The sequence below is a fragment of the Elephantulus edwardii genome, unplaced genomic scaffold (assembly GCF_000299155.1).
Source record: "Elephantulus edwardii isolate Elephantulus edwardi_28Jun2011 unplaced genomic scaffold, EleEdw1.0 scaffold00269, whole genome shotgun sequence".
Taxonomy (NCBI): Eukaryota; Metazoa; Chordata; class Mammalia; order Macroscelidea; family Macroscelididae; genus Elephantulus; species Elephantulus edwardii.
The window spans coordinates 1,428,966-1,443,986 of NW_006400019.1; the positions used below are offsets into that span (position 1 = coordinate 1,428,966).

Consider the following 15,021-nt stretch of genomic DNA (forward strand, 5'->3'; position numbering starts at 1 on the left):
GTCCCCACAGCAGTTAGGACTCACGCTTGCTTTTGCTGCCTGGTGGCCAGGCCGCTTCCCCGTGGATGGATGCCCCAGAAGCAATCAGGGTTTGCAGTCAAGGTTGAGACCCAGGTTTGCTCAGACCTAGGTTGCTGCATGCGCTGAGTGACAGGTACACCCGCATGTCCTGGCCCTGAAAGCCCCCCCCACGTGTACCTAGAATGTTCTGAGAGCTGACAGCCCATGTGAACAAGGAGGCCCACGGCCCTGCCCCTGTGGGGTGAGTATGGGCTAGGAACTCAGGAAGGGCTGGCACCAGAGCAGCCCTGCAGTTTCAGGGGAGAGGCTCCATAGGGATTGCTTGGGTCCCTGGGCAGGTCTGGCTTGTGGGAACAGCAAGCTGGAGATGACCCTCTGTGGTCAGGGTAAGAAGGGGGCCCATACAGAGGCCTACCCGCAGCTGGACAGCCAACCCAAATGAGAGAGAGAGCCCTGCTTTTGGGGTCTCCCTGCCCAGTGGGGTGGTGGCTGACTGAAGAGGATGCACAAGAGGTAAAAGGGCCCTAGTGGGCTGCCATCCACCCTACCCCCGGGATGGGGAGGGCTCTTTCCTTGGTCACAGGTTGGAACTCAGTCGTGTGGGGTAGGGAGGTGGCCTGGTGGAGGGGGGAGTGGCGACAGTGGATGGGCAGGCCCGTGGGCATTCCTGGTGCGCTTCCAGAAGCCTGCAGAATTGAGTGGCTTAAGTCTGCCGTTCTGTGGCCAGAGCGGACAGTCAGGCAGTGGCCCCAGGACACAGCCATGTGTGCCCCACAGGAACTGAGACACCGTCGGGTTTTGGGAGCGGGGACGGGTCTAAGCAAGGAAAGGAAGAAGAGGGCCAGGGAACCCGACGAAGTCAAGAGTGTGGCATCGTGGAAGTGAGTCCCGTTTGAAGTCCACAGAGACAGGGCATGAGCCCATGGAGGTCGCAGTGGGGGGTGGGGACAGAGACAACACAGGAGCCGGGATGGCTCCCCAGGAATCAAACGTGGCTGGAGTCAGCTGGGATGACCCCGTCCTGCCCCGATTCCTGACAATGCGCCACAGCCGACCTGATAATGACCAATCGTCCTAAAGGGACCTCCAGATGGCTTTGGGGTGGGCAGCAGCCACCTGGAGGCGCAACCTCTCTGGAACATTGGGCGCCTGAAATGCTGGCCGGCCCCTCCCTGGTCGGAGGCCTGTGACCACGCAGCGGAGTCCGGGGGAGGTGTAGAGAGGGCCGGGGTTAGCGCAGGCGCCCCCGCGTGGCTGAGTAGCGCGCTGGCCGGGACGGGGCCAGGGACTGGCACCGCCCCTTCCGCCCCGCAGGGCGGCACAGGAGTTGACTTAAAGGGGAAGTGAGTCAGTGTAGTCCGGCAGGCCAAGGCTCTCGCCTGCCGTGGCCTGGAGAGGCCTGGCTCGGCAACAGCCGCGGCGCGAGGCGGGCCATGGCCGGGGACCCAGGTCCTGGGGACCCCGCGGCCCCCGGAGCCCAGCACTTCTTGTACGAGGTGCCACCCTGGGTCATGTGCCGCTTCTACAAGGTGATGGACGCCCTGGAGCCCGCCGACTGGTGCCAGTTCGGTGGGTGGCATTGGGCGCGAGCCAGGGTAGGGGCGTGGGGTCCGTGGGTTGTCGCTGCCCACCTGACGCCCCCTGCCCCGCAGCGGCCCTCATCGTGCGCGACCAGACAGAGTTGCGGCTGTGTGAGCGCTCGGGGCAGCGCACGGCCAGCGTCCTGTGGCCCTGGATCAACCGCAACGCCCGCGTGGCCGACCTCGTGAGCATCCTCACGCACCTGCAGCTGCTCCGCGCGCGCGACATCATCACGGCCTGTGAGCGCGACCGGGGCGGGCGGCCGGGCGGGGGCACCGCCGGGCGCCCGCTCACACTCGCCCTTCCTTCCCTCCGCGCCAGCAGGGCACCCTGCCCAGCCCCTCTCGCCCCCTAGTGTCCCCGCCCCGGAGCCCAGCGGGAGCGGCGCACCCTCCGAGGCTGGGGCCCAGCCCCACCGGCCCAGGAAGTGGCAGCCCTCGGCCTCCACCCTCCCCTCTCCAGGTAAGAGGCGGGCGCTGGTGGTGATGGGCAGCGCAGAGGGCGCCTGGATTAAAGCCTCTCCCTCTTCCAGGCTCCCAGACCCACCCTGGGCCCGAGCTCCCCCGCGCACACCCTGCCTCCTCCCTGCCGCCTCCCACCCCTTCCTCCACAGAGGTAGGTGCCTCGTGGCCCTCGGGAAGGTTCTGGGCCCGGAGGAAGACTTGGCAGAGCTTTTGGTACACTACAGAGCCCCCTGAGGGCAACCCGCTCGGCCGGAGTGGGGGTGGCTTCGCAGCTGGTGAGAGCTCCCCTGCCAAGGTCTCTTCTCACAGCTGCCTCCAGAAAGCCAGCTGGGTGTCCTGGAGGGGGCCCACCCTGCCCCGTTCTGCTGGCCCCTCCCCGAGGTTGCTCAGGGCACCCGCCACTTCTCCGAGGAGCTCAAGATTGGCGAGGGTGGCTTTGGCTGTGTGTACCGGGCTGTGATGAGGAACACTGTGTACGCTGTGAAGAGGCTGAAGGAGGTAGGTGTGTGCCTGGGAGAAGGGTCGGGACTCCTTGGCATGGATGGCAGGGGCGAGGCGGTGGCGGGCAGCCTGGGAAGCAGAGCATCACCCTGCGTCCCCTCCCCAGCACGCTGACCTGGAGTGGAATACAGTGAGGCAGAGCTTCCTGACCGAAGTGGAGCAGCTGTCCCGGTGAGCCGGATTCCCATCCACGCGCGCCTTTGTCCGTCTAGCCCTCCCCTCGCAGTGCCTACCGCCCTGGGTGTGGCCACTGCCAGACATCATGTGGCAGGGGGTAAGGGCCAGGCACTCAGCCCCGCTTTGTGGAGCAGGTTCCGTCATCCAAACATCGTGGACTTTGCTGGCTATTGTGCTCAGAGTGGCTTCTATTGCCTGGTCTACGGCTTCCTGCCCAACGGCTCTCTGGAGGACTGCCTGCACTTCCAGGTAGCCACTGACCCAGGCACACACAGGCCTGGTGGCACTGGGCAGAGGGCTTTGGTAGTAGAGCCTGGCCGGGCTCTCCTGCAGCCCTCACCCTAGGTCCCACCCTGGGCAGTGGGCTGTTTGCCTGGAGGTTCTGTCTGGAGCTAGGCCCAGCACCTCTTGGAGGAGGGTTCAGGCATGAGAGCCTCTCTCCTGTAAGTGGGAAGGGAATAGCAGGCAACATCCCAGCTGTGGGCATCCTTGGTTCAGCCAGGCCCAGGGACAGCCAGGTCCGGGAGCCACCTTGACAGGAAGGAGCCCTGGAAACCCATGCCTTGAGACGCTCCCACATGTACACACACTCACCCCAGTAGATGCTGGTGATTTGAGCCTCTTTTTTCAGAGAGAAGTGGCAGGGGAGGGGGGGTCAGAGGAGAGATAAAGAAGTGCTTGCAGCCGCCTCCCAGCCCTATGTCCCTCTACCCTTCAGACCCAGGCCTGCACCCCCCTCTTGTGGTCGCAGCGGGTGGACATCCTTGTGGGCACCGCCCGGGCAATTCAGTTTTTGCACCAGAACAGCCCCAGCCTCATCCATGGGGACATCAAGAGGTGAGGACACAACGCAGAGAGCAGCATGAAGGGTCCTAGGGGGCTCCAGAGCTCCTGAGTACCCCAGCTTCAGACTTATGTGGAAACAGAGGCCAAGAGTCACAGAGTTCAGGGCTGTGCCTACCTCACATTCTGCTCTAGGCCCCAGAAAGTGCCAGCGATCAAGGGGCATGGACTCAATTGGATGGTGCAAGCAGCAATGACCACTTAACTGGGCAGAGCTCCAGGCCAGTGGCCCCAATTCCACATTGTTGGGCTAGGCCCAACTGAATGCCCTCTCCCCTCCTCAAGCTCCAATGTCCTTCTGGATGAGAGACTGGTGCCCAAGCTGGGAGACTTTGGCCTCGCCCGTTTTAGCCGCTTTACCAGTGCCAGTCCCGGGCAAAGCAGCACTGTAGCCCGAACTCAGACCGTGAGAGGCACTCTGGCCTACCTGCCAGAAGACTACGTAAAGACGGGCAAGCTGGCTGTGGAGACCGACACCTTCAGCTTCGGCGTGGTGAGCAGCCTCGACCCCTGTGACAGCCTGGGTAGGAAGAGCCACTCATGGGGCCAGACCAGGGGGCCTGGAAAATTCTCTGTGGGGCCCTTGGCTGGCCTGGTGAAACACTAGACCTTATTTCCTGTTTACCACATTGGTTCTAACCTCACTTGCTATCCCACCCTGGCTCTCCCTGCTGGCCCCCAGCCATGCCACCCAGTCCATCAGGACCACTTCTCTGCACGAGCCACTGCTATGCCCTTCATCTGCCCTCTTCCCAGGTGGTGCTGGAGACTCTGACAGGCCAGCGGGCTGTGAGGACACAGGGAACAGGGACCAAATATCTGGTGAGGCAGCCCTTGTGGGTGGAATCATCCAGAAGGCAAGAGCCTTGAAGCTTGTCCTTTTGGAAAGGAGACCCAGTCTGCTAGTTCCTTCTCTGTGCTGAGGGCCCTGGCACTTTGGCCTGTCCCAGGGCGCATGGCAGGAAGGACAGCCTGAAGGACAAACAGCAGTCAGGGCTTCAAGCCAGTCTTCTCTTCTGCAGCCTTGGGTTCCTGTCTGGCTAGAGAGGAAATGGGTTTGCTTTCTCGCCTGACAGCAGCCTACTCCTTGCTGGGCCTCAGTTTACCTATCTACCAAACCTCCTCCTAAGGACACCTGATGTGCCCAGGGCATGCTCAGTCAGCGTCTCCTCCTGGCCCTTGGCCTGCGCATGCTGGTGTCCCTTTGAGGACTCTTCAGCTGCCCCTGCCATCTCGCGGGTCCACTTCAGCTCTCTCCATCACTTATCGTTAGTTCTTCACCCAGGAGCTTGCAACTGCTGGCCTCCACCTCCCTCTCAGCAGTCTTCTCAGCCTCCCATTCTGTTCCCCTGTGGGGTGAAGGCGGTGCTGAGCACACGCCCAGGTGGAAGCAGTGCAGTTCTTGCTCACCACGCCTGTGTCCCACAGAAGGACCTGGTGGAGGAGGAGGCTGAGGATGCTGGGGTACACCTGAAAGGTGGCCACACCACAGTGCAAGCAGGTCTGGCCTTGGATGCCTGGGCCGCCCCAGTTGCTGCCCAGATCTACAGGAAACACCTGGATCCCAGGCCTGGACCCTGCCCTCCCGAGCTTGGCCTGCCTCTGGGCCAGTTGGCCTGCTGCTGTCTGCACCGCCGGGCCAAGAAGAGGCCCCCCATGACCGAGGTAACCTGCACTCCTGGCCTGGTCACATGGAGCTTCCAAAACAACCTTCTGCCTGCCACTCTCGGCTCCAGGGCTCAGGATGCTTCCGGGTCAGTGTTGACCCAGGAAAAAACCCAAACCCCGTGTCCCTTACTGTGCCACCTTCTGGGTGGATGGTGCCCTTACATCTGTTTTTCTGTCTCCTTCCTGTGTCTTCTGGTGACGGTTGAGAGTAGACAAGTCTCCACTTAAGGACACAGAGAGCTTTTCCCAGTGGCAGGTTGTGCCAGCTTAGTGGTCCCCAGCCTCGGGACACATCTCAGACAGCTTGGAGCATGTACATGCGTGGGCTCTGTCAGGGCTGTGACTGGCCAGTGGCTGTGCCATCCCTCAGAGCGCCCTTCCTGTCCACAGGTGTACACGAGACTGGAGAAGCTGCAGGCACCAGCAGGGCCGGCCCTGACGCCTGGGGCCCTGGGCCAGGGCCCACCCTCTCCACAGGAGAACTCCTACGTGTCCACTGCTAGCACCGCCCCCAGCAGGGAGGTCTCCGAGCAGCCCCTGGCTGCACCCTCTGGAGGCCAGGCCCCCGCTGGAGACCAGCTGCAGAAAGGAGCCAATCAGCCTGTGGAGAGCGACGAGAGTGTGTCTGCAGTCTCCGATGCCCTGTGCTCCTGGCACTTGAGCCCAAGCCCGTCCCTGCCAGGCATCTGTGGGCAAGGGGCTGCCATCTGGGCCCCAGAGCCCCTCGGGCTGACCAGCTGTACTGAAACCAGAGGCACCACCAGAAAGTCAAGACCAGGGAGCAGCCTGGGATCCTGGCCTGCAACTTTGGAAGGTACCCGAGAGCAAGGCTCCCCTCTGGCTGACAGCCTCGGAGGCCCTGTCATGGTCCAGAGGCTGCCTCATCTCACCAGGGAAAGGGCTGGTTCTCAGTCCCTAACCTGTCTCCTCTCCCAGTCCACAAGAGCCTGTGGGAGCCAGTGCCCCAGCAGCCAGTGTCTGCACATGGTGCAGGGGGCAAGGCCAGGGCCAAAGGGGTTCTGCAAGGGGTTGGCTCGGCTCCTGTGACTAAGAGGACATTCTGGGACAGGGTCACCGCGAGGCAGCACTGTGTCATCTGAGCCACCCCAGATTGTCATCAACCCGGCTCGGCAGAAGATGGTGCAGAAACTAGCCCTCTACAAAGATGGGGTGCTTGACAGCCTGCAGCTGCTGTCCTCCAGCTCCCTCTCAGGTACCGCACTCCCCCCTCTCCCTTGGGGAGTTGTCGTCCTCCGCAGGGTGCCCCTGGGGAGGAGCCTACCTCAGCTCCAGACCAGCTGCTCTGCAATTCCGCTGGCCCTTCCCCAAGGCTTACGTAAACCAGTTGGCCTAGTGAGGATCTTCCATCCAGGTGCTATTTGAAAAGCTCCTTCTTAGAAGCCTCAAGTCCCCAGAATACCCCAAGAGGCGAGGCAGCAGTGAAGCCGATGTTTGTTCCCCCGATGTTTGGCAGTGTTTGCTCATTGGAATCTCCTCTTATCTTAGGCTTGGGCCTGGGTCCTGCTGGCAGGCTGAGGCCTGAAGAGAGTGATGAATTTCAGGGCTGAACAAGTGCAGGGACAGACGCTCGAGCCTGGAATTCAGAGCCCTCCCAATGGCGAACACTTTGCAGCCTGTGGGCTGCAGGCATAGGGGCACCATCCCCAGAGCGAGGGGGGCCATAGGGGCCATAAGCAGAGCTTGGCTGGCCAGTCAGCCATTGGATTAGCACATGGATGTCATCAAAGAAGCATGGGGGCTGAGGGGCTGAGGCCACTGGCTACGTGGACCAGGAAGATGGGGGAGGGGCAGCTGGATCCCTGCGGGGAATCAGAGTAGCTCCATCACAGGCTCCCAGAGGAGCGCCCCCCCGCCTCCCCCCGCCTCCGGCCACCTCTTTGAACTTGCCTGAAGTACTCTAAACAAGCTGGCCAGATCCAAGGCCCTCCCAGGCCTCTTGCAGTAAGTAGGGGCTCTGAGCAACCACCCACATCCCAGAAGCACGCCCTCCCAATCCAGCCAGTGCCTGCATAGCCCAGGCTTCCCCAGCAACTCTGGGTACTCTATAAGGCTACAGGCTCAGCCTCCAGCCCAACACTTACAGGGGCAGGAGGACCACTGCCCAGGGTGCAGCTAAGCCCCAGGCCCCTCGAGTGCCAAAACAGAAGCCCCAAGAAGCAAGAAAGGTGGGCGCAAGGCAGAGAGGAAAGTGAGGCACTGTCAGAAAGGAAGTGGTGTTCTCACACAGGTTTTGTTTAGCTGCGTGTACTCTTGGGTGTTTTTAGAAGGCCCCCCCAGGCTGTGGATGAGTGTGTGTTCACTGAAGCTAGGCACTGAAGTCTCAAGTTGCCCTCGAGTAATAAAAATCCTGTACTGTGGACCTCTGGCTGTACTTGTGAAGTTTGTCCAACTTCTCAGTGCTTTTCATCTCTGGCTTCTTGACTGCCTAACCTGAGATTTTCAGTCCCTAAATCCTCTGGTCTGAGTACTGCTGCTCCCCAGCACCTTTCTACGGCCCTCTCTTCCCTAAGTCGCACCTTCTCACAGCTCCCTTCAACAGTAATCAGAAATAGAATTGGTTTTTTAAATGTACACACTTTGCATTCTTGGACTTGGCTTAAAATCATTTCTGAGGACTCTTTCTTTTCTGCTCTTATTTTCTCGTTTCTTCCTTTAACTTCTCTTCGTGTTTCAGAGGTTCCTCCCTTGTGTCTTTTCTTCATACGGTTTTGCTTTCTTCATGTAAGACAATCCTGCTGTTCACAAGTCAGCTGGACTCAGGGCATCAGATCTGTTCCTGAGAGGCTCTCTAAGTTCAGGGTGGTTGTGCTCAAGGTTGGACTTTGGCTCTTGTGAACGCGTTTTTCATTTTCTTTAGCTTCAATTTAAACTTGGCAAAGAGCAGTTGATGGTCTGCTCCACAGACGGTGCCTGGCCTTGTTCTGACTGATGCTATTGAACCTCTCTGCCGTCTCTTCCGAAGATTTGATTCTTCTATAGCCTATCAAACTGTGTATGGCCACTGCTTATGTTTCACAAAAAGATCTGCAGTAAATAAGTCTTACTGTTGTGCGCCGGCTATAGAAGAATCAAATACAACTTCCGCATTCTGCTTGCCCATTATTATGAATGCACCTTGATTACACGTTCATTTCAGACTACAGAGGTTGGTAAAACCCCTCCATTTCATCATCTTTGTTTTAGAGGTTGGTGTGGATATGTAGATAATAGTCGTATTAACAGCTCTTCCTTCTGTGCCCCTCACAGCGCTATTACACTTCTGAGTATGTCTTGAAATGGGCTTTTTGATGATGAATGCCACACCATTGCTCTTCAGCTGAACATTCCCAGTGTAGTAGATCATATGACTGGCTGATTCCAAGTGGCCAAGACCAGTCTGTCTCAACTCGCCAGTGCCTAGGATGTCGGTCTTTATATACTCCATTTCATTTTTTACAATTTCCAGTTTTCCTAGATTCTTACCTTTTTGCATTTCATGTTCCAATTATTAATGAATGTTTGCAGCTTTTGTTGCTCTGGAAATTAAAGAAACTAAAACAAAAAGAAGAAATGATAACATAAGAGAGCTACACCTGCTGGTGGAGTACCAAAAAAAAGAGCTACACTGATTTCAGAGGACAGCTCCAGAAGACAAAGCCAAGTACACAGGAAGTGTGTAAGGACCTTGAGCTAGAAAACCAGAAGGAAAGAACACACGTGTTCATTTAGCTTGAAGGAACTGAAAAAGTATAAGCATTCAGTTACAGTACTGAAGGGTTTCATAGGCACAACACTGACCGGAAGCAGTCCATGTCAGGAAGGAGCATGTGATCATGAAGCAACGGTGCTGAAGGAAGAAGTTCAGTCTATACTATAGGCACTGGCAAAAAATAAAGCTCCAAGAACTGATGCAATACCGATATTGCGGTGTTTCCGCAAACAGAACTAGCCCTTGACATGCTCACTTGTCTATAACAAGAAGTTTGGAGAATAGCTATCTGGGCAGCTGAGCAAAAGTGATACATACTGTTTCCCAGTCCAAAAGAAGGTCATCTAACAAAATGCAGAAATTCTAGAATATTATCATTAATATATGAAATTTTTAAAATTTTATTTTTATCGTGTATGTGTGTGTGTACTGTCAAATCAGATTTGACTGGTACGGGAGGAGATTGTTCCTCCTTCTCCAGCAAAGCATCTGCTGGATTTGAACTGCACACCTCTGGGATTGCAGTGTAGCTTAACATACAAAATTTTAAGATTATTAAAAAACAACTATAGCAGGGCAGGGAACTGCCAGGTGTTCAACTTGGATTCAGAAGAGGCTATGGAACAAGGCATATAATTGCAAATGTTAGCTAGATCTTGGCTGAAAGCATATAATACCAGAAAGAGATTCACTTACGTCTTATTGACTATGCCGAGGCATTTGACTGTGTGGATCATAGCACATTATGGCTGACACTGAGAAGAATGGGAATTCCAGAACACTTACTTGTGCTCATGTGAAACCTACCCCTTGACCAAGCAGAGCAAGGGAAGATGGCCTGGTTTAAAATCAGCAAAGATGTGCATCAAGGTTATATCCTTTCTCTGTACCTCGTCAACCAGTATGCTGAGCTAATCATTCAGGAAGCTAGATTCCAGAGAAGAATGGCGTTAGGCAAGATGGCATACCCATGCTTGCAGATAGATAGGAGGACTTGACACACTCGCTGCCGAAGAGCATATGTTGTTAGGTGTCATTGAGCTGACTACACCATTCATAATGCCTCTGTGGACAACTGCTCTATCCTCAGGACCCCATGACCAATGGATCAAGCTCATTGTTACAATTACTGTATCGTGCATGTCTCTTCAAGGGCTGGCCCCTTCTGATAGCAGGCCCAGTGTGTGTGAGATGGAGCTTCACTTGGGTTGGACCTCCTCCAAGGGTATTCTGGCAGTCCATGGATAGTCAGTCCTTTTCACCAACACAATAATTGAAAGGTATCAATCCTTTGGCCTTTCTTATTAATTGTCCACCTTCCAGGTACATGCGAACTGAAAATGGTTTAGATCAGGCACATATACACTCATTTTTAGCACACTGAAGAGGTCCTTTTTATTTTATTTTTTTTTAGAGCCAGGAAGTTCAATTTATTGGCGCACAGGCTAAGACAGAGGTAACCAAGGGCTTCACGAATGCAGGGCCCGCCACTTGTCCAAGGGGCCACGATTGGGAATGTATTTCACTCCACAACCATCTGGAATGAGGCGCTTTTGAGCCACCATGTTTTCAAACTCATCCGCATTAAACTTCATAAAGCCCCACTTCTTGGAGATGATGGATCTTCTGGCGCCCAGGGAACTTGAACTTGGCTCTGTGGAGGGCCTCCATCACATGCTCCTTGTTCTGAAGCTTGGTTCGGATGGACATAATGACCTGGCCAATATGGACCCTGGCCACTGTACCCTGGGGTTTTCCAAAGGCACCTCGCATACCTGTCTGGAGCCTAAATGAGGACAAGACATTGTCAGAAGCATGAATCAAAGTGCAGTTAAGTGTTGTCTCCAAGGTCCCTTAGAGCAGCCCATACACACAACAGGCTGCGTACACTACCAAGGAGCTGCTGTTCGCAGCCATTGCACACCAGCCCCCACGGAAGAGGAGGATGGTCGGCTTAATTAGCTGCCAGCAGAGAGGTCCTTGATAGCAGTTGCCCAACACCTTTTTTTTCTTTTCTTTTACTGGGGAGGCTGTGCATGCTAACCCACTACCACAAATTACATGGAGTCGAGTTTCCCACATTTGGGGAAATGGCAGGGGTCAGCACAGCCGGAGGGCAATGGGCTAGCCTTACACTGGGAAAACCACCTTCTTGATCATGGTATTTCCTCTGCCAGGTAAGTATCTTTTGATTTCTTGACTGCTACTACCATGGCTGTTGCTTCTGTGGTACTTTAAAGAACCAAGGCTGATTGACTATTTGAAAATCATTGTGGTATACTGAGGAGCTGCAGCAAACAGAGGCTACAGATCAGGAGCTGCGGTGCCTTTAAGCAGCTACATTCAGGATTACCTGGGAAAGAAAGTCTGTAGACCCAGGAGCGTGGAATCCATTACTATGAGTGGAAGGACAGCAGTCCGGAGGCGATCATGTCCAATGGGGAGATGAGCTCCAGACGTGAGAGGTTCTGTCAGAAGCTGAGCAGGGGCAAGGCAGGAAGTACCGTGAGGACAGCAGGTGGACTGGTCATCTTCATCCCAGCCTACGTTACCAGCTTCTACTTGCACAAGAACAAGCACAGACATTTGCAAGGCTGATGGCACAGTGGGAACTATCTGGGAGGGAGATCCCTATGGCCGGGGCCCTCCCCTGTGTTGTTGTTATTGTTGTTGTTATGTGCCATCAAGTCACCTGTGACCCATAGTGACCCTATGCACAGCAGCAGACTCCACCAAACCTACCCCATCACCCCAGTCACTGTATCAATCCATCTCATCCGGGGTCTTCCTCTCCTGCACTGTGCCCTGACCCTTCTGAGCATGATGTCCTTCAAGGACCAGTCTCTCCTGGCCATGTGCCCAAAGTATGTGAGACAGAGCTTCAAAATCCTAGCTTCCAAGGAAAAACTTGGTTTAACTCTCTCCAAGACAGAACTGCTTGTTTTCTTGGCAGTGCATGTTATGTTCAAGGCTCTTCTCCAGCACAATTCAAAGGCGTCGATTCTACTTCTGTCATCCTTAGTCACTGTCCAGCTGTCTGATACATAGAAAGTAACTGAAGACCATGGCCTGGATCAGGTGCACCTTGGTCTCTAGACTGAAATCGTTGCTCTTCAGTACTCTGGAGAGGTCCCTGACAGTAGATTTTCCCAATGCAATTCTTTTGATTTCCTGACTGCTGATGTGTTTGTTGATTGTCGAGCCAAGCAAACTAAAATTGTTAACAACCTCAATCTCTTCCCCATTCATCATGGTGCTGCCAATTGGCTCAGTGGTGAGAATCTTTGTCTTCTTGATGTTGAGTTTCAGTCCATATTGAAGACTACAGTCCTTGACCTTCTGCAGCAAGTGCTTCAGGTCCTCTTCTGTTTCAGCAAGCAGGGTTGTATCATCTACATAGGTTGCTGATGATCCTCTAATCCTGATGCCACATTCCTCCTCATAAAGCCCTGCTTCTTGAATGATCTGTTCTGCATATAGATTGAAAAGGTATGGAAACAGGACGTATCCCACATGCACTCCTTTCCTGATTTTGAACCATGCAGTGTTTTCTTGCTGTTTTGACAACTTCTTCCTGGTCCAAGTACAGGTTTCGCATAAGTACAATCAAGTGTTCTGGGATTCTCATTCTTCTGTCGGCCAGTTTGTTGTGATCCACAGAGTCAAATGCCTTTGTATACTCAATGAATAGACATTCCTCTGATACTCTTTGCTTTCAGCCAAGATCCATCTGACATTGGCGATAACGTTCCTAGTGCCATGACCTCTTCTAACTCCAGCTTGTATTTCTGGTAGTTCTGTGTCAATGTACTGTTCCAGTCGTTTCTGGATAATCTTCAGCAGAATTCACCTCACTATGTATTTTGGCACCAGGCACACAGGTTATTGCACAGATGTCACAGGCCCCACAGAAAGGCACAAAGGACTTGGGTATACAGTGGGAAGAGACCCTTGGAGCATGTTCAAGGAAATAAGCATGGATTTCTGTAGTTGACCAAGAGGGGAGGGGAGAACAATATGATTTGTCATATTAACAGAATGAAGGAAAAAGCTTCTAAGTCTTCTGAATCCTGTGCTCCGCTCCCTCCCCTCCTTCAGTGTCCATCACCTCATTCCTGGCCTTCTTTTCCTTCGCTCCTGTGCGGCACTTCTTCCATGACAGGTTTATTTGTTCTTTGGCAGAGTCAGTGTTCTTGTCAACAGCACAGTTCTTCAGTCCTCCTTATTCACTGTCCATCCTTCACATGCATATGACACAGATACCACGGCTTGAAACTGACCTATATCCCTGCTCTTTGTTGTAAGTCCAAACTGACCCCTAGTTGACCTCCTAGCAGGTTTCCAGAGGCAGTAAATTGCATGGGAGGAGATGTCTAGCCTTCTACACAGCAGCTGATGGATTTGAACCAGGTGCATTTGGGTTGGCAGCACAACTCCCTACTGTTAAGCCACCAGAGTGCCTTCCCTGCACTTTAGAAAAAGGTCCCTGAAAGTGGATAAATATTTGTATAAGTGAAAAAACCCACTAAAAAAGTGATGCAGACACACATACATACCTGTTTTGGTGTCCTTTTTTGAATTATTGTTTAAAAGTCCTATCCCAAGGGAGCTCTGGCGGCCTTGTGGCAAGAAGCTACACTGCAATCCCAGAGTTATGCGGTTCGAATCCACCAGATGCTCTGCTGGAGAAGGAGGGGCACTCTCCTCTTGTACCAGTCAGAGCCAATTTGACAGTATGCACAAAATAAGAAAAAAATAAAAAAATCAAAGTCCTATCACTTTTCATTTAAACACATCTTGTTTTATAACATTACAACTGATGGATGTAAATAATTACAATATGCCTTTCCCTTCACCCAATCTGCTTCCATGGGTGTTGACTGTGGGTCCAAAATGAAATTGTTGACAACTTCAATCTTTTCTCTATCATGATGTTGCCTGCTGATCCAGTGGTGAGGATTCTGTTTTCCTGACATTGAGACGCAATCCGCATTGAGGTTGTTCCACAACAACAACAATCAGCCCTTATAAAAACAGCAGTCAAGAAACTGAAGGTCTTATGGGAAAGTCAGCTACGAAAGACCTTTTGAAAGTGTTAAGAAGCAAAGACATTATTTTGATGAATAAAGTTTTATTAACCCTGCACATCAGAGAGCTGGACAGTAACAAAGAATGACAGGAAAAGAAACTATGCCTTTGAGCTGTGGTGCTGGAGAAAAAGTATCAAACATACCATAGACTACCAAGAGAACAAACAGGTCTGCCTTAGAGAGGGTGAAACCAAGTTTCTCCTTGGAGGCAAGGATTTTGAAGCTCCATCTGACATAGTTTGGCACAGGGCTAGGAGCCACCAGTCCTTGGGAAAGGATATCCTGCTTGGAAGGATGTGGGGTCAGCACAGGAGAGGGAGACCCCGGATGAGATGGATTGACACAGTGACAGGTGTGTCGGAGACAGTGAGACTGGCTCAGGATCGGACGCAGTTCAGAGCTGTTGTGCAGAGGGTCGCTATGAGTTATAGGCTACTCAACGGGACAGAACAAAGACTGAAGAAGAGCTGATGCCAGAATATCCCTTAGAAGCAAGCATTGGAAGACTGCCTTTGTTTAGGCTCCTCAGCAGTCTAGTGCAATTTTTAGAGTCTCTTCTGGCATATAGTTGGGTCTTTTTCTCCTCTTTGTTAGACCTTTTGCTCTCTTTATGGATGTCTGATGTCATCCCACTGTACGCATGGCCTTTGATCCTTAGGACAGGTTTGAGGCATTAAACACTACGGTTTGTTCTTTAGACAGCACCTAACCTGACATTGGATGGAGTCAGGCTGACTCTAGTCAATTACTGAAGTCCGTGAGCAGAGTCGCCATCTGTTTCTTACAGACATACTGGAATTTACAAAATATCAAAGCACTACATAATGCATTACTTTAGATATTTCTGTTCATATTTTTATATCTAGACTCAAAAGCTTAGGTGCCGTTGCAAGTACAACCCCTAGTGACCCTGTGAACAACAGACCTGAACTCTGTCCTATCCTGCACCATCCTCAAACTTCCTGAC

At 53.3% G+C, this 15,021-nt stretch overlaps 1 protein-coding gene across 1 annotated transcript; it reads left to right on the forward strand.

Annotated features, from left to right (window-relative positions):
* Positions 1 to 1,454: 1,454 nt before the first annotated feature.
* IRAK1 (interleukin-1 receptor-associated kinase 1) lies at positions 1,455 to 6,823 on the forward strand. Its single transcript, XM_006899977.1, has 14 exons — positions 1,455 to 1,590; positions 1,674 to 1,841; positions 1,927 to 2,064; positions 2,135 to 2,217; positions 2,376 to 2,564; positions 2,674 to 2,738; positions 2,879 to 2,993; positions 3,463 to 3,581; positions 3,873 to 4,080; positions 4,344 to 4,409; positions 5,016 to 5,252; positions 5,646 to 6,069; positions 6,325 to 6,468; positions 6,762 to 6,823. Exons 1-14 carry the CDS (start codon positions 1,455 to 1,457, stop codon positions 6,821 to 6,823), a joined length of 2,154 nt encoding a protein of 717 aa, XP_006900039.1.
* Positions 6,824 to 15,021: the final 8,198 nt, after the last annotated feature.